At 45.1% G+C, this 26695-nt stretch overlaps 1 protein-coding gene across 2 annotated transcripts; it reads right to left on the bottom strand.

Moving 5' to 3' along the window:
• Positions 1-585: 585 nt before the first annotated feature.
• LOC110512505 (uncharacterized) lies at positions 586-26499 on the bottom strand. 2 transcript variants are annotated; one of them, XM_036971328.2, is made up of 11 exons: positions 26385-26499; positions 18207-18275; positions 10540-10560; positions 10151-10429; positions 8581-8701; positions 8140-8315; positions 7408-7547; positions 7021-7168; positions 6473-6654; positions 6286-6375; positions 586-6117 (listed from the first exon to the last, which is right to left on the bottom strand). In XM_036971328.2, the coding sequence occupies exons 2-11, from the start codon at positions 18259-18261 to the stop codon at positions 5224-5226; spliced, it is 2106 nt and encodes a 701-aa protein (XP_036827223.2). In that variant the 5' UTR covers positions 18262-18275; positions 26385-26499; the 3' UTR covers positions 586-5223. The 2 variants fall into 2 exon arrangements, with proteins under 2 accessions (XP_036827223.2, XP_036827215.2); XM_036971320.2 differs by lacking the exon at positions 26385-26499 and adding an exon at positions 26148-26257.
• Positions 26500-26695: the final 196 nt, after the last annotated feature.

Here is a 26695-nt window from a genome sequence, read left to right as displayed (position 1 = left end):
AGGGGTTAACTGCACAATGATGTTACCTTTGGCCCATCTATAAATACTGTGGTCATGCATCCACAGCTGTGACACTTTGTCTGCAGTCCAAATGTCACCCTATTCCCTATATAGTGCACTACTTCTGACCAGGGCCCATGGGCCCTAGTAAAATGTAGTGCACTAAATAGGGAATAAGGTGCCATTTGGGATGTATCTATTGTGGCATGGGTATGGGAGAAATGTAGGGGAGGGGGGTGGGAAGAGGGAGGAAGAGGACACACAGGGTGACACTGGAGAGTGTGACACTGTGGGAAAACAACTAAATGTGTGTGACATTGAGTAAGATGACTGACGTGAGGTAGCATGACAACACCGTCACATTTACAGAGACCAAGGCTTCCTCAGTGAGCGTGGCCATTAGTATGATATCTTACACTATGCACGGTGTGCCAGATAGACAGCTAGGAGAAAAGTGCTCCACGAAATGAGATCGTAAAATCTAAGTACACACACGTTATGGCCTGCCTGCCTACCCGAATAACATTATGACAAATTCAAAGCTTTGGAAAAGTACAGAATCAATGACAAGGAAAGGACACTAGATTTTTTTCTCATAATCTTTTGTTTATTCTTCGTTATGTTTTTTTAGACATGAAATAAAGAAAATAACACCTTTCCTTTACAAAACGCCTGTGTGTTGTGTTGTGAAAAAAGGGAGGAGGGAGATCAACAGACTACAGAGCGCTACACACTCCATCACAGCAGAAGGAGTAAACAGACAGAATCAGAATCAGGGCAGAGAGAGATCACTCACATAGTGCAAGGAACGCCAATGAGAACACTGGTGTGAATTTGGGGAGGTCTGTCCCAGCCAGGGAGGGAATTGAATCCACAACCTTCTGGTTCCAAGACCCAGACACTAACCAACCATCCCAAATAGGGTAGGTTTGTTACATTACCCCCTCTTTTGGGAAGCGCTATAATGCAGTAGTGGTATAAAACATGTCAAATTCATCCACATGCACATCTCAGTTCCACTTCAGGAGGGCTAGGTCTCAAATACTGTTTGAGGCTTTTGCATCCATTTTTAATTCAACCTGCTGTTTACATACAAATAGTGCCACTGAATTCCCAAGATGAACAGCAGTTACTGTCTCACCAAGTTACACAATACACTTCAACATGATGTTATCCATCTCATGCTAATGCACAATCAAATAAACCCCGACAACCAAATGGCAAGCAACTAGGTAATTTATCACTCTTCCAATCATGACTGAGTGTCTGAGTGCTTTATATGAAACACTTCCTGTCCTGACTACAATATTCTGTATCTCCTGACTGTGTTATGTCTATATATGCAGTACAGTAGACCTATAAGGTAGTCAGGTCTGCATATAGTACTTTACCGCGGTTTAGCCTGAGACCACCCTACATCATATAAACCAAACGGTGCCTCTTGGAGTGTATTTATAGAATATAGGCTGACTAGCCATTGAATATTTGATTTCATATTTGAGGCACTAAATCAAAGATGAGAGTCATCTGGTGTAGAGCACCTCAGAGGTGCAGGTTTGTGTGATGTTAACCACATACTGAGTCTGGACAAACACAGACCGGTTTCTAAACAAATGTTAGATGATAAGCAGATCATTGAGGACAATCATTTCTAAGCATGGATATGTGAAGTCGACATACAGCTGAAGTTGTGATTTTCTTTTCATTGCACACACATAGGCTAGAGGCTTATACCTAGACACAGATACAAAATGATGTGTCACACGCACGCAGGCATGCACACAACACGGGCACGCACAACACACACAGGTACAATCACACACACAGGTACAATCACACACACACACATAGGTACAATCACACACACAGGTACAATCACACGCACGCACGCACGCACACACACACGCACACACACACACACACATACACGTTAGGATGAAGATAACAGTATGACTGATCAATCCTCCAAACACACACAGACAGCTTTTATAAAAGCAGAAAAATATGAATAATAATAATACTGTCTTTGAGGAGATCATGTGGACATGCTGCAATAAACGTCTTTATCTTTAAAGTGACATAGATCATTCTGTATTTTTTAAATATTTATATATATATATAAGTTATGTAATGGTGTTATACTGTGAGTGTTATCATCATAGGGTTGAAATAGTACTAATAAAAGTTAATCCAATCAAAATATTTTAGAGATCTATTCGAAGATCCGTGACACGGAAAAATATGCACTTATTCAGTTGTGTTTACCATTTTCAGTTGTTCAAGTTGTATTTTATAAGTTAGTGAAGATTAGTTTGTATGTATACAGTATATTCAATAATCAGCATGTAGGCTTTGCACAGGTGAGAAATTAGATTAGCTTTTTTATATCATCAAGTACAATACAACGACCATTCTATACACTAAACACATTCAACCTTTGAGAGGAGACTTTTAAAACCTTACACATGCAATATTTACAATGCTGAACCTCGTCAGCAGCGTCATAAGGGAGTGTTTGTGTGTGTGTGTGTGTGTGTGTGTGTGTGTGTGTGTGTGTGTGTGTGTGTGTGTGTGTGTAGAAACAGATAAACACTGCTTTTAGTATTGCCTAAATTGGTGTTACGGCTCCACACGACAGAGCTTAACGAGCATTGCGGTCGAGATTGAGATTGAGAGTGGAGCCAAATCTCTTCAGTGGTAGAATTTTACATAATCCTTGACATTTCATCACTTACATCAGTTGAATGACAATATAGCAAATAATTTAGGCCCCTCAAACACTAATTTGATATACTGTACTTATCAACATCTATATCTCTATCTTACCATATGGCTTTTAACTTTCATATTACTCTCATATTCATTTTAGCATTAAAAAACGTCTTAGAATTGTGGAAGTGTTTAGAAAGAGAAAGGCCATCGTTTGAAGTTGAAGATGGATGTACTTTCTATGTGTTCCAACAACTGATTGATGTGTTGGTGAACTTAACACGGCTCCTATTTGTGCTTCTCTTATTAAAAATCCTAAATGCTTTTAGATGTAGTCCACTGAACTCAATGTACCATTCATGGTGTTTGTCACGACGGTCAGTTAAAACACTGAGGTAGAGATGTCTTTTGTTAAGCAAAATGTATCTGCACACCTCCTCCTGTAACACATAGCGGCTACAGGAGTTTTAACCACCAGCAAAGTCTTATTGCACTGTAAATCTAGGCTAGAGCAACATAGCTTCAAGCAACTAAAGACAGATGGTGTCATGGCACAGTCCTGGAGATGGTGGTACAGTGAGTTAATAGTTAGTGAAGTTCTCGCAGGACCTTTTTAGGGCATTCAGAGAGACCAATGGCAATAGGGTAGGCTATTAGAACCCATCAACCCATGATTTGACATCATATCCAGTGCTGTGGATGGATGCTAGTGGGTTAATTTGTGAAGTGTCTGTTTTAGGCTGGAGCAAATAATCAGAACTGCATGTCTACTGTACTGTGAGATCACCATACTAGGCATCAGAGCCGTGGAACACACAGTTGGCTCAAGGCTTCCAGTATGTAGTTCATAGACGACTGTAATGCATTTAGATGTGTGTAGGCAAGGAATAGTCTGACATGGGTCTGTTCTATTATCTCAGGGAAGACTATACTTCCATACTGTACTTTTATAAGTCATCATGGGGTATAAAGGCTGACCCATAAGCTATAAATGAGAAGTCAAGAGGGCAGGACCAACAGTAAAACTACATCTATCGGCCAGATGAAACCATGCCATAATACTGTACTTCACCACCTGCTGCAAGCAAGAGAGGAAGGAAAAGAGGGAGTACAGAAGGAAGGACAGAAGGAAGGACAGAAGGAAGGACAGAAGTAAAGAAGGACATAGAGAAGGGAGGTTTCCTTTTTTAAATGTTAGGACTAAGCCAATGACATCACTCACCAGACCCCTCCTCCTCTCCCTCTCCCACTCTCATAGTTGTAGTCAGCACAATAACAATCAGCACTACATTTCCCAAGATTCACTGGGGATTGCTTAAAGTGCTGAGGTGTGTCCTTGGGGTCTTCAGGTGCTGGGGTGAGGTCAAGGATCAAAACAAGCTCTTTCTCTTGGATTAAACTGATTCTAGAGATCCACTGGGACAGTCAGTCAGAGTTGGCCAACACCTTATAACCAATACAGTCTCTCACGTAGTTGGGAGCGCAATCACATGAGACATCCATTTTAAACAAAAGTTAGACTTAGTTTAGCAGAAGGAATTGATGTTAGAGTTTAGCATTCAGGTGTTAGTGTTGCTGGGGATCCTTTGTATCAGGATGTTTTATCATTCAAGCATTCTAGATGTTTCTATAGGACGGCAGAGGACCAGCAGGAAAATTTCCAGATTCCCGGATTCCCAGGTTTCAGGAAAACTACTAGAGAATGTCACAAGGAGAAGGAATCCAGTCCAGTTTGATAGAAAGGTGATTTAAATTCATCCAGTTTGACGAGAACGTTATGTCATAGTCACATTTATAAGTCCTTGGGGGGGCTAAATCATGTCATTGGTTTCATCATATGAGATAAAAAATGTCAGTTGCAAATTTACGAGCTGTTCGTGCTTTCGTTTTGGTCTGTTTTTCCACATGCTGAGATTAGAGCAGGCATCATCAAAGGTTGTATCATTCCACAAATGGAGTAGGTGGTCATAGATGTAGTTGAACTAGATTGAGTAATGTTCACTTGCCATTTATTTGTTCCTATATCTATGTAAAAGGTTGTGGAACCATTCTGCACACCTCTGAACGTCAAATATATATATCTAAAGAAGCTAGGTTTAACATTTTACTTGTAAACTCTGCAACTGATTTTGTTGGCAGACCGGCAGTCATGCTCTAGTTTACACACTAAAAAAGAGTATGCAGCATAGAAAGTTCAAAAAGAAACAACAACAGCTAAAACGTCTGACAAAATGAACTTGCTTGCTTATATTTCCTATCTTGTGAAAAGTATCTGTGAATTGAAAAAAGTATCTCAAAGATAATGTTAGTGTTAGGTACAGGTGAGTTAGCTATCATAACAACCTACAGCATGTTCGAGGGTTAGAAGTGTTAAATCGAAGTCCCAGCCTCGATAGTAGCAGAGATTTCTTCCTTATTTGGTAAGGGGGGTGTTCGATTGTCTGTCTACAGTGGTGGAGAAGGAAAAGATAATGGGTCTGTGGGGTTTCCCTTGGAGGAGTGCAGGGACTGTTCTCAGGTTGCGGTGGTGGCGGTGTTGTCCTCAGCTGGGGCGTCCATTTTGGCCTCAAGGGCTGGACTACTTGGGGCGGTCACCTCCACTTCAGGGGTTTTAGGAGGGGTTGCCTTGGCGACAGGGCTTTCGATCAGACCCACTGGGGCCGGAGCAGTGTCAGGTTTGGATTCAGGTGCTGGTGGTTCGGGTGTGCCATTGGTGGTCGGAGCAGGTTCAGGGCTCAGCATTGGGGTTGGGGTCGGAGTCTGGATTGGTGTCACAGGCTTGGGGGATTCTGGGGTTGGTGTCACCAGCTTGGGGGGTTCAGGGGTTGATGGTTGGGGTGCAGTTAGTTTGGAGACAGGGGTCAGGGGTGGGGTTGGCTTAGAGGACACCGGGCTTGGAGACACAGCAATAGACGTTTTGGCTAGTTCAGGTGTTTTCAATTCAGGTATTTTCGGTTCAGGAGTTTTAAAATCGGGAGTTTTGGTTGGTTCAGGTGTTTTCAATTCAGGTATTTTCGGATCAGGAGTTTTGAAATCAGGAGTTTTCAATTCAGGAGTTTTGGCTTGATCAGGTGTTTTGGCAATGGGGCTTGGAGCCTGCTTGGAGACCGGGCTTGGGATTGGGCTGAGTTTGGTCTCAACGGGTTTGGTTATGGTCAACTTTGGTTCAGGAGCTGGTTCAGGAATTTTTCTGATCTCGGGAACCGGGCTAGGTTTGGTAACCGGGGGTGGGCTTGGCTTGGTTTCTGGGACGAAGGCAACACTCTCAGTCTCAGCCTCTGATTCTGGAATCTGGTCGGGGACGTCAGTGTCAGTGTCCAATGGGAGGCCAGTGGTGTTAAACTCCACCCCTGAGTCGCTAGTCTCCAGGTTACCACCTGCCACCTCCTTGGACGACACCTCCAGACCCTGCAGTCAACACACAGAGGTCAGAGGAGAGAGGTCAGGGTGAAGACAGGAGAGCGGGTGAGGATAAGCAAAGAGATTTTAACAGTTATTTTGACAGTATTCCCCTTCCGTTGTTATCATTCATTCCCTCAACTCTACAGAAAGAACCACTGCTTCACTAATACTTACTTTAATGTCCACCTCAGTGCTCTGAGACTTCTCTGTGATGTCGATGGACTGGGCTATAGACTCCTCAAACTGAGTAATGTTCTTCACCACCTGGAAACCACACATACATGTTATGTCAAGTGCTGAGCCTCATATAGGGAACAGGGTGCCATTTGAGACATCACCAGTGTCTCTGTCTGTGTGGTACCTGTCTGAAGGCATCTCCCTCGTCCTCCTTGCCTGCGTTTTGGGCAATCTTCTCGATGGCTCGGGCCTTGGCAGCCCTCTTCTTCTGCTTGACCAGGCAGGACAGCAGACACACCAACAGCAGGAGAACCAGGAAGCCCACCAGTGCAATGATTGCCACATAGAGGGACGGCAGCTTGTAGGCTGGAGGAGAGAGGGGAGGGGGAGGGAGAGTAGGGAGAAGGGAGAAAGAGGGAATATAGAGGGGGAGTGTGGCGAAGGGGAGAGAGAGGAGAAGAGGAGACGAGAGATACACAGAGAAGAGAGAGAGATAAAGGGAGAGGAGATAGAGGTGAAGGGAGGAAAGGAGAGATAATGTTAATAAATGATTATCTCCTCACCCTCCACCGCCCCATAGACGTAAGCCCCCAAGTTGGTTTACAGTTGGTCGATGACCCTGAACTGGCCAAGTCCTCCAATCCAGCCCCCTCTCCATCATCCTCCCATCCCTCTTTCCTCCTTACTCCTCTCCTCTGTTTTCCTCTCCTCCATTCATCCCCCTCTCCTCACCCTCCACTTCCAGGTAGACGTTGGACACAGGAAACCCCAGTATGTCCGTGACCTTGAACTGTCCGACGTCGCTGGCCTTGACCTGGTCCAGGATGACCACAGACGGATCCAGAGAGATCCGCCCCACCAGATCCAGGTCTGCTGGCACCTATCATCAACCAAGAGCCATGGTCGGTTCAAAAGTTCAATCACTTATTGGCAAATAAAAGTAAATCAATTGGATATAAATATTTGGTAAGACTTCACTTCAAGCCAACAGGTATAATGCATTATAAGACTTCTCATAAGCATATATAAGTGATAATGTATTATTACCATCCCACAGTGCGCTATAGGGAGTAGGATTAGGGTAGTATTTGAGTGATTTTAAATCAGCCGTTCCAGTACCGTTAACTGTCCCCCATCCAGGATCTGTCTGGTTTTGAAGTCGTAGTCGGGCGTGTAGAACAGACGCACCATGGAGGCATTCAGAATCAGGTTGATCTTCAGGGTGCCAGCGTACGGCAGCTTCACAAAGTTCTGGTGTTCTGGGAGACAGAGACAGAAAGAGAGAGATGAAGAGAAGAAGAGAGAGAAGGGGGGGGTTATTTAATTATGAATTTATGGATTCCATAATGAGAGGAAGAAGGAGACAAAAGAAAGAGGGATAAAGAGACGGGAAGAGAAGAAGAGCCAGAGGGAGCGAGAAAAAAGAGAGAGAGGGCATTTAACAAACAAAACATTTTGGAACACTATAGGCAAAATAATCCATTTGAAGCTGGAATTGTTAACGGCGAAACTGCCACGTCTGTTTGCAATACTACAACAACAATGAAGTTACTGCAAACAACAAACACTGTTTTCCCCTCTGACATTATTGCACGCGCGATAGAAGAGCAGAATATGTACTGCAAATGTTTTACCAGGTTGTGCAGCACTCCTCACCTCTGCTTCACCTAACAAAACAACTACAATAACAACAGCGGTAGGGCGGACAGTGGCGCTGATCCACTACTGCGGATTCCATCTTTAAACCCATTGATGACTAACTTTACAGCGAACTTGCAGCAGGTTGGAAATAAACAGAGAAAACGTAAGGGTTGGCCACAGAAGGTAGAGGGAGGATGAAAACAAATGTACCTTTGACATTTAGGCAGACCTTCCTCATGATCTTCAGGTTCGTGTCTCTGACGGTGTAGCTTCCCTCATCGGCGCCTGTCACGGCGTTGAGGGTGACCCGGCGCTCGTTGACACTCAGGCGCCCCTGGTACCCGTCTCTGGAGAGCCCTCCTCGGGTCATCAGCACCAGGGGCGGCCTGGAGGGTTAATGAAGAACCATAATAGAACTTGCTATCACAACAGTCATGATATTGCTCAGAATAACAGAATGATATAATGATGGTGTAACGATAATTATCATATTGATAATGCTATCGCGATAACGATGATGCTATCATGACAACCACAATAGTATCGCAATATCACGATACTACATCGTGATAATCAATGTTGATGGGAGACAGTAAATCCTCCTTTGAGGAAAGCAGAGAAGTTTACATTTTGACAGAGAAACAACTGTACCTGGAAGTCAGGTTGGCCTCCACAGAACTGGGCCTATACTCCAGGGTGATGGGAGCCTCCACCCCTGCCAGCTGGATGTGGTAGTTCTCCCCATACTTAATGTTCTGCTCATTGGAACAGTCTAAAAGACAGAGAAAGGGGTGGGAGAGGCAGGGACGGTTCGATACAGAGACAGAACAAGAGAAAGGAATGAGGATATAAAAGGGGAGGACAAGGGGAAAGAGAGGGAGACAAGAGATCAGGAAACAGAGAGAGAGAGAAACAGAAAGGGAAGACAAAAGAATGAGAGAGAACCATGTGAGGAAAATAGAAGAGAATGACATAGAGGAGAAGAACAAGAGAGAGAAAAGGAGGATAAAGACAGAAGAAAAACAGCAGGGATGGATGGATGGGAGGGATGAACGGACGGATGGGGTGGTTAAATAGCTGCATAATTACTGCCTGGTGTATGAAACACGCTGTTAACTACACACACACCTCCTCTCCACACACTGTTAACTCCACACACACCTCCTCTCCACACACTGTTAACTCCACACACACCTCCTCTCCACACACTGTTAATTCCATATGGTGCTGTCAAGGCGCCACACAACTAGCCAGCTCAACACAGTTAACTGCATCATTTGATATCAGACAACTGCATCAACTGATTTAGCATGTGGCATAAAACCATTGGTTGTTGCGTGCGACTGCAATATAGACAGCCTGGAACGCCAATCCATGCAGAGCAAAGCTCAGTCTTCACAGCATCACCGAGTCATCATTCCTCTCTGACTGTGTGCATCTGTGTCCCAAACAGCACACTATTCCCTATACCTTTAAAAAAAAAATTTAACTAGGCAAGTCCGTTAAGAACAAATTCTTATTTACAATGACGGCCTACCCCGGCCAAACCCGGGCGACACTAGGCCCAATTGTGCACCACCCTATGGGACTCCCAATCACAGCTGGATGTGATGCAGCCTGGATTCGAACCAGGAACTGCAGTGACTCCTCTTGCACTGAGACGCAGTGCCTTACAGCACTCGGAAGCCCCTATAACTTTCCTTCTTCTAGCCCCCCTCCCAGAGACAACTTTCCTTCTTCCAACCCCCCTCCCAGAGACAACTTTCCTTCTTCTAACCCCCCTCCCAGAGACAACTTTCCTTCTTCCAACCCCCCTCCCAGAGACAACTTTCCTTCTTCTAACCCCCTCCCAGAGACAACTTTCCTTCTTCTAACCCCCCTCCCAGAGAGCAACTTTCCTTCTTCCAACCCCCCTTCCAGAGACAACTTTCCTTCTTCCAACCCCCCTCCCAGAGACAACTTTCCTTCTTCCAACCCCCCTCCCAGAGACAACTTTCCTTCTTCCAACCCCCCTTCCAGAGACAACTTTCCTTCTTCCAACCCCCCTCCCAGGGACAACTTTCCTTCTTCCAACCCCCCTCCCAGAGACAACTTTCCTTCTTCCAACCCCCCTCCCAGAGACAACTTTCCTTCTTCCAACCCCCCTCCCAGAGACAACTTTCCTTCTTCCAACCCCCCTCCCAGAGACAACCTTCCTTCTTCCAACACTCGGACCGCATACCTCTGACGATGAGTGTGATGCGTCGGACCTCTTCCGGCTGTTCGTTGTTCTTCACCGAGTACGTCCCCTCGTCCCCCTCGCCCACGTTCGCTAGGATCAGGTGACTGAGCTGACTGTTGAGCTTGGCACGGTTACCGACCACGGATCCACCCCGCATCAGGACCACCTCAACCCCCGCCTTGGCACTACTGGGCTGGAACAAAACCTCTGCAGCCAGGGAGGGCAGCTGCAGATGGAAGTCCTCCCCAAAGAACATGGTCTTCTGGGAGTCTTCTTTACCTGGGAGGTGGTGGGAGGGTATGTTTAAAATTTTCACAGAAATGCATCACAAAGCTTAGTACTATATCATAACTAATGATGCATTGATAACAGATGGCAGGGATGCTTACCTTTCAAAGGGGCCGACAGAGCTATGGACAAAGAGAAAAGAGGTTGGTGATATTTCATATTTATGCATAGAAATGTAATTCATCAAATATGTTAAATATATGACCGATAACTATACTGTGTCTTAAGGACCCATAAGAAACAAAAATGAAGGTTGTGTCTATTACTCCTCCTGGTGGAGTATTCCACACACTGAACCTGTACACACTGAACCTGTACACACTGAACCTGTACACACTGAACCTGTTTTTACACTGAACCTGTACACACTAAACCTGTACACACGGAACCTGTTTTTACACTGAACCTGTACACACTGAACCTGTACACACGGAACCTGTACACACTGAACCTGTACACACTGAACCTGTTTTTACACTGAACCTGTACACACTGAACCTGTACACACTGAACCTGTACACACTGAACCTGTACACACTGAACATGTACACACGGAACCTGTACACAATGAACCTGTACACACTGAGCCTGTACACACGGAACCTGTACACACTGAACCTGTTTTTACACTGAACCTGTACACACTGAACCTGTACACACTGAACCTGTACACACTGAACCTGTACACACTGAACATGTACACACGGAACCTGTACACAATGAACCTGTACACACTGAGCCTGTACACACGGAACCTGTTTTTACACTGAACCTGTACACACTGAACCTGTACACACTGAACCTGTACACACTGAACATGTACACATGGAACCTGTACACAATGAACCTGTACACACTGAGCCTGTACACACGGAACCTGTTTTTACACTGAACCTGTACACACTGAACCTGTTTTTACACTGAACCTTGACACACTGAACCTGTACACACTGAACCTGTACATACTGAACCTGTACACACTGAACCTGTTTTTACACTGAACCTGTTTTTACACTGAACCTGTACACACTGAACCTGCACACACTGAACCTGTACACACAGAACCTGTTTTTACACTGAACCTGTACACACTGAGCCTGTACACACGTAACCTGTTTTTACACTGAACCTGTACACACTGAACCTGTTTTCACACTGAACCTGTACACACTGAACCTGTACACACTGAAACTGTTTTTACACTGAACCTGTACACACTGAACCTGTACACACTGAACATGTACACACGGAACCTGTACACAATGAGCCTGTACACACGGAACCTGTTTTTACACTGAACCTGTACACACTGAACCTGTACACACTGAACCTGTACACACTGAACCTGTACATACTGAACCTGTACACACTGAACCTGTTTTTACACTGAACCTGTACACACTGAACCTGTTTTTACACTGAACCTATACACATTGAACCTGTTTTTACACTGAACCTGTACATACTGAACCTGTACACACATAACCTGTTTTTACACTGAACCTGTTTTTACACTGAACCTGTTTTTACACTGAAACTGTACACACTGAACCTGTTTTACACTGAATCTGTACACACGGAACCTGTACACACTGAACCTGTACATACTGAACCTGTACACACTGAACCTGTTTTTACACTGAACCTGTTTTTACACTGAACCTGTACACACTGAACCTGTTTTTACACTGAACCTGTACACACTGAACCTGTACACACTGAACCTGTTTTTACACTGAACCTTGACACACTGAACCTGTACACACTGAACCTGTACATACTGAACCTGTACACACTGAACCTGTTTTTACACTGAACCTGTTTTTACACTGAACCTGTACACACTGAACCTGCACACACTGAACCTGTACACACAGAACCTGTTTTTACACTGAACCTGTACACACGGAACCTGTACACACTGAACCTGTACATACTGAACCTGTACACACTGAACCTGTTTTTACACTGAACCTGTACACACTGAACCTGTTTTTACACTGAACCTATACACACTGAACCTGTTTTTACACTGAACCTATACACATTGAACCTGTTTTTACACTGAACCTGTACATACTGAACCTGTACACACATAACCTGTTTTTACACTGAACCTGTTTTTACACTGAACCTGTTTTTACACTGAAACTGTACACACTGAACCTGTTTTACACTGAATCTGTACACACGGAACCTGTACACACTGAACCTGTACATACTGAACCTGTACACACTGAACCTGTTTTTACACTGAACCTGTTTTTACACTGAACCTGTACACACTGAACCTGTTTTTACACTGAACCTGTACACACTGAACCTGTACACACTGAACCTGTTTTTACACTGAACCTTGACACACTGAACCTGTACACACTGAACCTGTACATACTGAACCTGTACACACTGAACCTGTTTTTACACTGAACCTGTTTTTACACTGAACCTGTACACACTGAACCTGCACACACTGAACCTGTACACACAGAACCTGTTTTTACACTGAACCTGTACACACTGAACCTGTACACACGTAACCTGTTTTTACACTGAACCTGTACACACTGAACCTGTTTTCACACTGAACCTGTACACACTGAACCTGTACACACTGAAACTGTTTTTACACTGAACCTGTACACACTGAACCTGTACACACTGAACCTGTACACACTGAACATGTACACGGAACCTGTACACAATGAGCCTGTACACACGGAACCTGTTTTTACACTGAACCTGTACACACTGAACCTGTACACACTGAACCTGTACACACTGAACATGTACACACAGAACCTGTACACAATGAACCTGTACACACTGAGCCTGTACACACGGAACCTGTTTTTACACTGAACCTGTACACACGGAACCTGTTTTTACACTGAACCTTGACACACTGAACCTGTACACACTGAACCTGTACACACGGAACCTGTACACACTGAACCTGTACATACTGAACCTGTACACACTGAACCTGTTTTTACACTGAACCTGTACACACTGAACCTGTACACACTGAACCTGCACACACTGAACCTGTACACACGGAACCTGTTTTTACACTGAACCTGTACACACTGAGCCTGTACACACGTAACCTGTTTTTACACTGAACCTGTACACACTGAACCTGTTTTCACACTGAACCTGTACACACTGAACCTGTACACACGGAACCCATACACACTGAACCTGTTTTTACACTGAACCTGTTTTTACACTGAACCTGTACACATTGAACCTGTTTTTACACTGAACCTGTACACACTGAACCTGTACACACATAACCTGTTTTTACACTGAACCTGTTTTTAAACTGAACCTGTACACACTGAACCTGTACACACTGTACCTGTACACACGGAACCTGTACACACTGAACCTGTACAAACTGAACCTGTACACACTGAACCTGTTTTTACACTGAACCTATTTTTACACTGAACCTGTACACACTGAACCTGCACACACTGAACCTGTACACACGGAACCTGTTTTTACACTGAACCTGTACACACTGAGCCTGTACACACGTAACCTGTTTTTACACTGAACCTGTACACACGGAACCCATACACACTGAACCTGTTTTTACACTGAACCTGTACACATTGAACCTGTTTTTACACTGAACCTATACACATTGAACCTGTTTTTACACTGAACCTGTACACACTGAACCTGTACACACATAACCTGTTTTTACACTGAACCTGTTTTTACACTGAACCTGTTTTTACACTGAAACTGTACACACTGAACCTGTTTTACACTGAATCTGTACACACGGAACCTGTACACACTGAACCTGTACATACTGAACCTGTACACACTGAACCTGTTTTTACACTGAACCTGTTTTTACACTGAACCTGTACACACTGAACCTGTTTTTACACTGAACCTGTTTTTACACTGAACCTATACACATTGAACCTGTTTTTACACTGAACCTGTACATACTGAACCTGTACACACATAACCTGTTTTTACACTGAACCTGTTTTTACACTGAACCTGTTTTTACACTGAACCTATACACATTGAACCTGTTTTTACACTGAACCTGTACATACTGAACCTGTACACACATAACCTGTTTTTACACTGAACCTGTTTTTACACTGAACCTGTTTTTACACTGAAACTGTACACACTGAACCTGTTTTACACTGAATCTGTACACACGGAACCTGTACACACTGAACCTGTACATACTGAACCTGTACACACTGAACCTGTTTTTACACTGAACCTGTTTTTACACTGAACCTGTACACACTGAACCTGTTTTTACACTGAACCTGTACACACTGAAGCTGTACACACATAACCTGTTTTTACACTGAACCTGTTTTTACACTGAACCTGTACACACTGAACCTGTTTTTACACTGGACCTGTTTTAACACTGAACCTGTTTTTACACTGAATCTGTACACACTGAACCTGTTTTTACACTGAACCTGTTTTTACACTCAACCTGTACACACTCAACCTGTACACATTGAACCTGTTTTTACACTGAACCTGTACACACTGAACCTGTTTTTACACTGAACCTGTACACACTGAACCTGTTTTTACACTGATCCTGTACACACTATACCTGCACACACTGAACCTGTACACACACACAAACTACTCTGGACACACACACTACTCTGGACACACACACTGCTCTGGACAGCTCCACACTACTCTGGACAGCTCCACACTACTCTGGACAGCTCCACACTACTCTGGACAGCGCCACACTACTCACTGCTCTGGACAGCTCCACACTGCTCTGGACAGCTCCACACTACTCTGGACAGCTCCACACTACTCTGGACCGCTCCACACTACTCTGGACAGCTCCACACTACTCTGGACAGCTCCACACTACTCTGGACAGCTCCACACTGCTCTGGACAGCTCCACACTACTCTGGACAGCGCCACACTACTCACTGCTCTAGACAGCTCCACACTACTCTGGACAGCTCCACACTACTCTGGACAGCTCCACACTGCTCTGGACAGCTCCACACTACTCTGGACAGCTCCACACTACTCTGGACACTGCTCTGGACAGCTCCACACTGCTCTGGACAGCTCCACACTGCTCTGGACAGCTCCACACTACTCTGGACAGCTCCACACTACTCTGGACCCTACTCTGGACAGCTCCACGCTACTCTGGACAGCGCCACACTACTCACTGCTCTGGACAGCTCCACACTGCTCTGGACAGCTCCACACTACTCTGGACAGCTCCACACTACTCTGGACCGCTCCACACTACTCTGGACAGCTCCACACTACTCTGGACAGCTCCACACTACTCTGGACAGCTCCACACTGCTCTGGACAGCTCCACACTACTCTGGACAGCGCCACACTACTCACTGCTCTAGACAGCTCCACACTACTCTGGACAGCTCCACACTACTCTGGACAGCTCCACACTGCTCTGGACAGCTCCACACTACTCTGGACAGCTCCACACTACTCTGGACACTGCTCTGGACAGCTCCACACTGCTCTGGACAGCTCCACACTACTCTGGACAGCTCCACACTACTCTGGACCCTACTCTGGACAGCTCCACGCTACTCTGGACAGCTCCACACTGCTCTGGACACTACTCTGGACAGCTCCACACTGCTCTGGACACTACTCTGGACAGCTCCACACTACTCTGGACACTACTCTGGACAGCTCCACACTGCTCTGGACAGCTCCACACTGCTCTGGACAGCTCCACACTGCTCTGGACAGCTCCACACTACTCTGGACAGCTCCACACTGCTATGGACAGCTCCACACTACTATGGACACTACTCTGGACAGCTCCACGCTACTCTGGACACTACTCTGGACAGCTCCACACTACTCTGGACACTACTCTGGACAGCTCCACACTACTCTGGACACTACTCTGGACAGCTCCACACTACTCTGGACAGCTCCACGCTACTCTGGATACTACTCTGGACAGCTCCACACTACTCTGGACACTACTCTGGACAGCGCCACACTACTCTGGAGACTACTCTGGACAGCTCCACACTACTCTGGACACTGCTCTGGACAGCACCACACTATTCTGGACAGCTCCACACTGCTCTGGACAGCGCCACACTACTCTGGACAGCTCCACACTACTCTGGACAGCTCCACACTACTCTGGACACTACTCTGGACAGCTCCACACTACTCTGGACACTACTCTGGACAGCTCCACACTACTCTGGACAGCTCCACGCTACTCTGGATACTACTCTGGACAGCTCCACACTACTCTGGACAGCGCCACACTACTCTGGAGACTACTCTGGACAGCTCCACACTACTCTGGACACTGCTCTGGACAGCACCACACTATTCTGGACAGCTCCACACTGCTCTGGACAGCGCCACACTACTCTGGACAGCTCCACACTACTCTGGACAGCTCCACACTGCTCTGGACAGCGCCACACTACCCTGGACAGCTCCACACTACTCTGGACACTACTCTGGACAGCTCCACACTGCTCTGGACAGCGCTACACTACTCTGGACAGCGCCACACTGCTCTGGACAGCTCCACACTGCTCTGGACAGCTCCACACTGCTCTGGACAGCTCCACACTGCTCTGGACCCTACTCTGGACAGCTCCACGCTACTCTGGACACTGCTCTGGACCCTACTCTGGAAAGCTCCACACTACTCTGGACACTGCTCTGGACAGCTCCACACTGCTCTGGACAGCTCCACACTACTCTGGACAGCTCCACACTGCTCTGGACACTACTCTGGACAGCTCCACACTACTCTGGACAGCTCCACACTACTCTGGACAGCTCCACACTACTCTGGACAGCTCGACGCTACTCTGGACAGCTCCACACTGCTCTGGACAGCTCCACACTGCTCTGGACACTACTCTGGACAGCTCCACACTGCTCTGGACACTACTCTGGACAGCTCCACACTACTCTGGACAGCGCCACACTGCTCTGGACAGCTCCACACTGCTCTGGACAGCTCCACACTACTCTGGACACTACTCTGGACAGCGCCACACTACTCTGGCCAACTCCACACTGCTCTGGACAGCTCCACACTGCTCTGGACAGCGCCACACTGCTCTGGACAGCTCCACACTACTCTGGACAGCTCCACACTACTCTGGACAGCTCCACACTGCTCTGGACAGCTCCACACTACTCTGGACAGCTCCACACTACTCTGGACAGCTCCACACTGCTCTGGACAGCGCCACACTGCTCTGGACAGCTCCACACTACTCTGGACAGCTCCACACTACTCTGGACAGCTCCACACTACTCTGGACAGCTCCACACTACTCTGGACAGCTTCACACTACTCTGGACAGCTCCAAACTGCTCTGGACAGCTCCACACTGCTCTGGACAGCTCCACACTACTCTGGCCAACTCCACACTGCTCTGGACAGCGCCACACTGCTCTGGACAGCTCCACACTACTCTGGACAGCGCCACACTACTCTGGACAGCGCCACACTGCTCTGGACAGCTCCACACTACTCTGGACAGCGCCACACTGCTCTGGACAACTCCACACTGCTCTGGACAGCTCCACACTACTCTGGACAGCTCCACACTACTCTGGACAGCTTCACATAACTCAACTGAATCAGAGATGGATGACTGCTACCGTCACATTCCCCCTTTTGACCTCAATAAAGTATTATCTCATGTGACCTTATCATAACTGGTCATACATCTCTGGGCTTAACGACATACCTGAGCAGAGCAGCAAGCTCAGCACCACTGCCACACTGACTGTCTTCATCTTCATCAGATCTCCTGGCTCTGGAAAGAAGGAGAGATGAAGGGAAGATAAGATAAAGGAAAGATTGAGTATAAACAAAAATGGTGTTTGATAAGTGGCACATTAGAATATAATGCCACTCCATCTCTATCTGTCCCCTCCACATCCTCTTCTCCTCCCTCAGTTGTTCTTTCTGTGTCTCCATCTGATTGTGTTTGGATGGGTGGGGGTGAGGGTGAGGGAGGTGCTCCCTTAGCTAATTCATAGACAATGATAGAATGTTGTGGTGGTGACATCATCTCATGGTGACATCATCGCATGAAGTGGAGCCGAGAGGATGTCCTTTGGATCACTTAACTTGTCTGACATCACCAGAGGAGTGAATGCAGTGTGTGTGTGTGTGTGTGTGTGTGTGTGTGTGTGTGTTTGTGATCATCAGTCACGTTATATCAGTCACGTTATATCAGTCACGTCATATCAGTCACGTTATATCAATCATGTTCAAAGTATTCCAACATGGCCAAGGTTTTTCATCTACTGACGACTGTCAACACATGATTACTTAAAGAAAAAACTGCTCAGTAGATATTTTGCAGCATTGAATCCCTACACCTGATGTCCAGGGGAATTCAATTTACCACCAATGCAAAATGTTTGATGTTATATTTTGACATGTACAAACGATAGGCTCCCAATGGATCCAGACAGGGATTGGTATATTGATTAGGTGTCAGTGAACATGCCTGAATTAAAACAGCCTGGTAATAATTAATGGTAATTGGGACTGGGGGGAGCTGGGTAATTACTTGGCTGGGTTTCAAACAGAGATCCACCTTTTCCTTAATTACAGCCAGTTTGCTACAGCAGGAAAATAATCCTGCAGCAACAGGAAATGTGAATTATTATGTGGATTATAATTAATGGACATTTTTGTAGGGGTTGATACATTTTTCATTGGGGCAAATCAAGTCTGAAATTTCAAAGTGGAAATTACAAACTTCAGAATCCCTTTGAAACCTCAAATACATTTCACATTTTAAATGTCCTGCATAGAAGGAAAGTTATTCTGCAACAGGATGCTTAATCAGGAGTGTATACACTGTAGGACACTGCGATCCTGAACACTAGAGATGAAAGGAGATAGCATTTAGACATTTAGACACAGGCCTGAACTGTTGGCTGTGTGTGTGTGTGTGTGTGTGTGTGTGTGTGTGTGTGTGTGTGTGTGTGTGTGTGTGTGTGTGTGTGTGTGTGTGTGTGTGTGTGTGTGTGTGTGTGTGTGTGTGTGTGTGTGTGTGTGTGTGTGTGTGTGTGTGTGTGAAAGAGAGAGGGAATGTGTGTACAAAGCAGGAAGCATTAAGCCACCTGCAGAGACCCGATCTGTTGGCAGGAGCAGAAAACCTGCTGCTCTCATTTGTTAATGAGGACAATTAGCATGTGATAATGTCATAATTCCCCAACCACCATCTCTCTCTGCTACAAGACACTCTTATCTAATCTTCTCCTCTCTCTGTTTCTCTCTCTCTCCCAGACTCTTACACCCTGCACTGGGCAGAGAGCCGAGCCACTATCATAGCCTGAAAGCACAGTCATTTTATTAAATCTGAACCAAAAGACAGGACACAGCGGAGCCCCAGAGGAGAGGGTCCCTCAGACAACACCAGCAACAACCACACATCAGTTGTGACCCCTTGGTACAGCCATGTTCTGTCTGTATAGGTTGATTCTGCGTTGAGAACACGTTGGGAACGTTGGGAACACCTTGCTGTGTTCTTATTACTGAAGAATTACATGGTAATAAGAACATGTTTTTCTTCAAACTGTATTGTTGGTTAAGGGCTTGTAATTAAACATTTCACTGTATTCAGCATTTCCCTGTTGTATTTGGTGCATGTGACAAATCAAATTGGATTTGATGTTATATCATAATGTGTGAACACAGGCGTGTGAAACATGTTCATATCTTTGTGTTACTACAGCACATAAGGGGAATTATCTGCGCTGTTGTTTTTAGAGGACCTGTGAAGCAGATAATCCAAGATCTTCTACTCCATTTAAGGAGGAAAAAATAGTTTTTGGAATCATTTGGGGCCAGAAACCTTACATAAAATCACATGTGAAAGGAACACGTGAAAAAACACGTGGTTTATGGACACGTGTGAACACAGGTGTAAACAAATCATGTGAAATATGTCACATGTAAAATAAAAAACATTCACATGAGTCAGACACGTATGTGAACAAATCAAGTGAAAAATGTAATGTGGGAAAAGCAGACATGTGAGTCAGATGTGTTTTTTAAATATTTGTTTTAAATAAAAATAAAAAGGACAAATTTGACATGTTTTTTTGTTGTAAGGGAAACAACACCCTGGTGCCTAAATGGGTTTACAGTGACACACACACACAAACAAGCACACACACACACGCACACACGCACACACGCACACACGCACACACACACACACACACACACACACACACACACACGCACACACGCACACACGCACACACACACACACACGCACACACACACACACACACAAACACGCCTCCTCTCCTTTGGGCTTTTAACCATGAGCTGCCGGACTGGGCCATCTGCTATCCTTCACTCCCTCCCTCTTTTCTTCCCTTCCTCTTTCTGTATCTCTCTCTCTTTCTGTCCCCTATTCACCTAGACTTCTCTATCTGTCACTCTCTCTTCCTTCCTCAGTCCCTCTCTATCAGTCCAGCTCTATCTGTCACTCTCTCTTCCTCCCTCAGTCCCTCTCTATCCAGTCCAGCTCTATCTGTCACTCTTTCTTCCTTCCTCAGTCCCTCTCTATCAGTCCAGTTCTATGTCACTCTCTCTTCCTTCCTCAGTCCCTCTCAATCAGTCCCTCTCTCAGTCCCTCTCTATCAGTCCCTCTCTATCAGTCCTTCTCTCAGTCCCTCTCTATCAGTCCCTCTCTCAGTCCCTCTCTATCAGTCCCTCTCTCAGTCCCTCTCTATCAGTCCCTCTATATCAGTCCCTCTCTCAGTCCCTCTATATCAGTCCCTCTCTATCAGTCCCTCTATCATGCCCTCTCTATCAGTCCCTCTCTATCAGTCCATCTATATCAGTCCCTCTATATCAGTCCCTCTCTATCAGTCCCTCTCTCAGTCCCTCTCTATCAGTCCCTCTCTATCAGTCCCTCTCTCAGTCCCTCTCTATCAGTCCTTCTCTCAGTCCCTCTATCAGTTCCTCTCTATCAGTCCCTCTCTCAGTCCCTCTATCAGTCCCTCTCTATCAGTCCCTCTCTATCAGTCCCTCTCTATCAGTCCCTCTCTATCAGTCCCTCTATATCAGTCCCTCTCTATCAGTCCCTCTCTATCAGTTCCTCTCTATCAGTCCCTCTCTATCTGTCCCTCTCTATCTGTCATGTATTTCACTCTCTTTTTACAGCCACCCTCTTTATTTTATTTTCCTGCCTCCCTCTTTCTCTCTGTTTCTTACCACATCTCTTATCCTATTTCCTTCCCTGCATCATCTTCTCATCCATCTTCCAATTTGTCCCTGTCTCTCTCTTTTTTTCTGTCTGACTCAGCTGTTACTTTCTCTCCTCTCCTGCTTTCTGTCCTTCTATCTTTTCTCATTCTATTTCCTGTTCTGCCTCATGCTACTCTCTCTATCCCTCTCTTCTCTCTCTTTATTTCCCATTCCATTTCTGCTATGCCTCCTCTGTCCTTCCCTCTCATTCTTCTTTTCTCCCCTCCCTCTCTTTCTCTCCCTCCCTCTCTCTTTCTCCTCTCATGCCCCCTTTCACCCTCTCCTCCTCCTTATCTTATAAAATCTCAGCTCCAGCAGCATCCCACTCTGAACTCAAAGACTGTGTCTGTCTTCATCTGAGATTTGTTCCAAATGGCACCCTATGTATTCCACTACTTTTGATCAGGGTCCATACGGCTCTGATCAAAAGTAGGGCACTATATAGGGAATAGGGTGCCATTTGGGATGCACCCTCTGAGTCTCTGGTCACTGAGAAGGGAGAGCGGAGGAGGAATAGACAGGCCTTTGTTGAGCTCCTTTAAAGAGGCGGAAAAGCCTTCAATGACTGCAGATGCATGAACCCCACAAAGATGTCTCTGTCTGTCCTTCATTCCTTCACCTTCACATCGTTTCCTTCATTCTCCTTGGCTTACATAACCCCAGTGGTTGGTGCATCTATCCCCTAACACTTCTGTCACTGTAATGAAGGCAAAGTATCCAGTCGGGCTGCAAGGAAATGCACACCCCAAACACACACACACACACTAGATACAATACACACACACATGCACACACACTTGTCCATAAATCACGTAGACACAAACACACATGACCAATATTCACTTCCTCTCTCCCTCTTTCCCTTCTCTCCTCCCTCATCAGAAAATACATTCTTAAATCATGAAGTGTCAGAAAAGCAAAAGGTATCACTGCGCCAACAGAACAGTACTAGGCTGTAGGCTGTAGGCTGAATGTTATACTGGAGGTCATGGGTTTCTGGTTAGTTAAAATGACAATGGGTGCATCTCAATAGTCTCTCTTAGTCTCCTTTCCTTCATCTGCTCTGATGAGTGTAAAACTACTTGATAGGTGAAAGCAGATTCACAACAATACACATCAACCATATTGCTTTCATCAATTTTGTGGCAAGGAGACGGATAAAGGAAAGGAGACAAGGGGAAGAAGCCACTTTAGACTGTTGAGATGCAGCCCTGGGCTGCCTGCCTGGAAGTGTTGTGTAAATCAAAATGGATGATGGATGAGGTCTCATACCACACAGACATAGACTGACTCTTCATTTATCCACCGCCTTCCCTTCTTTAAGTACTCTAAAAAATATTATCTCTATCTCTCTCTCTGTCTAGGTCCATGTCTCTATCTCACTGTACAGTTGAAGTTGGAAGTTTACATACACCTGAGCCAAATACATTTGAACTCAGTTTTTCACAATTCCTGACATTTAATCCCAGTAAAAATTCCCTGTCTTAGGTCAGTTAGGATCACCACTTTATTCTAAGAATGTGAAATGTCAGAATGGTAGTAGAGAGAATTAATATTTATATAATAAATATTTCAGCTTTTATTTCTTTCATCACGTTCCCAGTGGGTCAGAAGTTTACATACACTCAATTAGTATTTGGTAGCATTGCCTTTAAATTGTTTAACTTGGGTCAAACATTTTGGGTAGCCTTCCACAAGCTTCCCACAATAAGTTGGGTGAATTTTGTCCCAATCCTCCTGACAGAGCTGGTGTAACTGAGTCAGATTTGTAGGCCTCTTTGCTCGCACACACTTTTTCAGTTCTGCCCACAAATGTTCTATAGGATTGAGGTCAGGCTTTGTGATGGCCACCCCAATACCTTGACTTTGTTGTCCTTAAGCCATTTTGCCACAACTTTGGAAGTATGCTTGGGGTCATTGTCCATTTGGAAAACCCATTTGTGACCAAGCTTTAACTTCCTGATTGATGTCTTGAGATGTTGCTTCAGTATATCCACATAATTTTCCCACCTCATGATGCCATCTATTTTGTGAAGTGCACCAGTCCCTCCTGCAGCAAAGCACCCCCACAACATGATGCTGTCACCCCCGTGCTTCACGGTTGGGATGGAGTTCTTCGGCTTGCAAGCCTCCCCTTTTCTCCTCCAAACATAACAATGGTCATTATGGCCAAACAGTTATATTTTTGTTTCATCAGACCAGAGGACATTTCTCCAGAAAGTACAATGTTTGTCCCCATGTGCAGTTGCAAACCGTAGTCTGGCTTTTTTATGGTGGTTTTGGAGCAGTGGCTTCTTCCTTGCTGAGCTGCCTTTCAGGTTATGTCGATATAGGATATGTTTTACTGTGGATATAGATACTTTTGTACCCGTTCCTCCAGCATCTTCAGCAAGGTCCTTTGCTGTTGTTCTGGGATTGATTTGCACTTTTCACACCGAAGTATGTTCATCTCTAGGAGACAGAACGCGTCTCCTTCCATGAGTGGTATGACGGCAGTGTGGTCCCATGGTGTTTATACTTGCGTACTATTGTTTGTACAGGTGAATGTGGTACCTTCAGGTGTTTGGAAATTGCTCCCAAGGATGAACCAGACTTGTGGAAGTCCACACATTTTTTCTGAGGTCTTGGCTGATTTTCCCATGATGTCAAGCAAAGAGGCACTGAGTTTGAAGGTAGGCCTTGAAATTAATCCACAGATACACCTCCAATTGACTCAAATTATGTCAATTAGCCTATCAGAAGCTTCTAAAGCCATGACATAATTTTCTGGAATTTTCCAAGCTATTTAAAGGCACAGTCAACTTGTAAACAATTGTTGGAAAAATTACTTGTGTCATGCACAAAGTAGTTGTCCTAACCGACTTGCCAAAACTATAGTTTGTTAACAAGAAATTTGTGGAGTGGTTGAAAAACGAGTTTTAATGACTCCAACCTAAGTCTATGTAAACTTCTGACTTCAACTGTATTTCTCTTTCTCCCCCTCTCTCTATGTGTATTTCTCTCTATCCCTCTTTCTCTCAATCACTCTGTCTTTCTCTCTCTCTATTTCTCCCTCTCAGTCTCTCACTCTCTCTTATATATATATATATGAAAGGAGTGGACAGGTTTCCACCATATTGCATTCACCTGTTAGATTTTGTCAGATCAGAGGTCATGAGGGGGAAGAGTGCTACAGTAAATGTCCTTATCCTCAACTCATCATTGTCTTTCAAGTGAGGACATAGAAAGACAACTCACAGATGATGTAGCTTCATCATTTCCTAATTGTGACAGTTGAAAATAGGCCATTACAGGAGGTAGCAATATATCAATCAGCATCACTTCCAGTTTACAGTCATCCAATAAAAATATATATGTGCCAAATTAGAGACAGACAGCAAAAACAAATAGGTGTGTAATGTGTTTCTATCATAACCAGAACATATTAAAATAATCCCCTCCCAACAGTAACAAGACATGGGAATATTCCCACATCCTTTGATTAAAGTCTCTTGTGTACAAGACAAACACGTGTTCATAAAATCCCAACAGATAAACCTCAGAGGATAAAAAGGCTTGAATAGCAGTGACATACAGGCCAAGGCCATCCCTTAACAGCGATCAGGTGATGACTGATGACCAGCAGCGCACACTACTGTACTATACTGCCATGTACCTGAACAGTTGGCAATTGTAACATGCAGGCAGCGCAGACTCAGGCCACCATATGTCATCAACATATAAGCGGCGGGGGCGACACTGCACAGCACCGGAGGCAGCAGCGCGCCGGTACAAGCTGCAGGAGCACATCGTTCAATTTATAATGGATGGATGCTTTAAAAATAAAGGATTCAGTATAGGCTAAACCATTCGATAAAAAAATAATAGTCCTACATATTAAGATATACTGATTGGGAGACAGGATCCGTAGACTATTCATTTGCATTGATTAGATGTGTATTATGCATCAATAATCTTACAGTGCCAAACTGAGTCAAACAATTCATCTCGACATGAATTAACAGGTACTGCGAATTAAGGCGACATGTTGCATTCCATGATGGGAATATTCTCGGATATTTCAAATAACATAGCCTATTGCATATCCCTGTTAGGCTACATTGTTTCAGTGAGTTTTTCTTGTCATAGGCTATGGCTCAAATTCTGAAGCAATATCTTACATTAGGCTATAGGCCTAATCTAAATGGTCATAAATAGGGACCGGCATTGGACCGGCACGAGCCTATCCAACCTGTGTAGCTTAATGATTGCACCCGTGTGTGGCATTCTGTAGAGCAGACTGTGAAATCAGCATGGTAATGCATTATTGAAAACGTGTCCCATCATACCACCATCCCGATGATGCGCATAGTCTGTTTAATCGTCCCCCCCAATAAACGTAACAACCTAATCACAATTTTCTCACCTTTCATCTTCTCCGGAACAAGCACGCCCTGTTTTCATCCAATAAAGCCCTTATCGGATAATAATCGGCTATTAACCTAACATCTCAATATGCAGGAAAGCCAACAGACACCCTCACGAGCATTTCACCAAAAACTGCAGAATTTAACCCGTCACGCACCAGGTGGCGAATTTATTTGAAGAATCTCATCACATCCACCACATGTAAAAACATTTTTTATCTCCTTAGCTCACTCACCTTTAAATTCACACTACCTCCTCCGTATTGACAGAGTAGGCAACGTTACAACGTGTTTGTAGGAGGAGAAATATGTAGCCTAGCCTATTGATGCATGTATTTCTCTCCGTTCTTGGTGTCACCCTCCCTCTCAATCGCGCCCCCCAAGAGCAGCACTTGACGACTGGGGCTGAACATTTGGAAGATGCTCAGAATATGTCGGCTTTTGCTTTCGGTCGGAGCCGCTCGACTATTGTCGGTAAACACCGGATTCGATTGCCCCAAGCAAGGCAACGATTGCTTGTTGTTTGTCTTTTTAACTGAAGTGGTTT

This window comes from Oncorhynchus mykiss, chromosome 3 (genome assembly GCF_057628025.1).
Source record: "Oncorhynchus mykiss isolate SJ-2025 chromosome 3, ASM5762802v1, whole genome shotgun sequence".
Lineage (NCBI taxonomy): Eukaryota > Metazoa > Chordata > Actinopteri > Salmoniformes > Salmonidae > Oncorhynchus > Oncorhynchus mykiss.
Note: the sequence above shows the minus strand (reverse complement) of the source record. Positions and strands in the feature narration are given on the sequence as shown.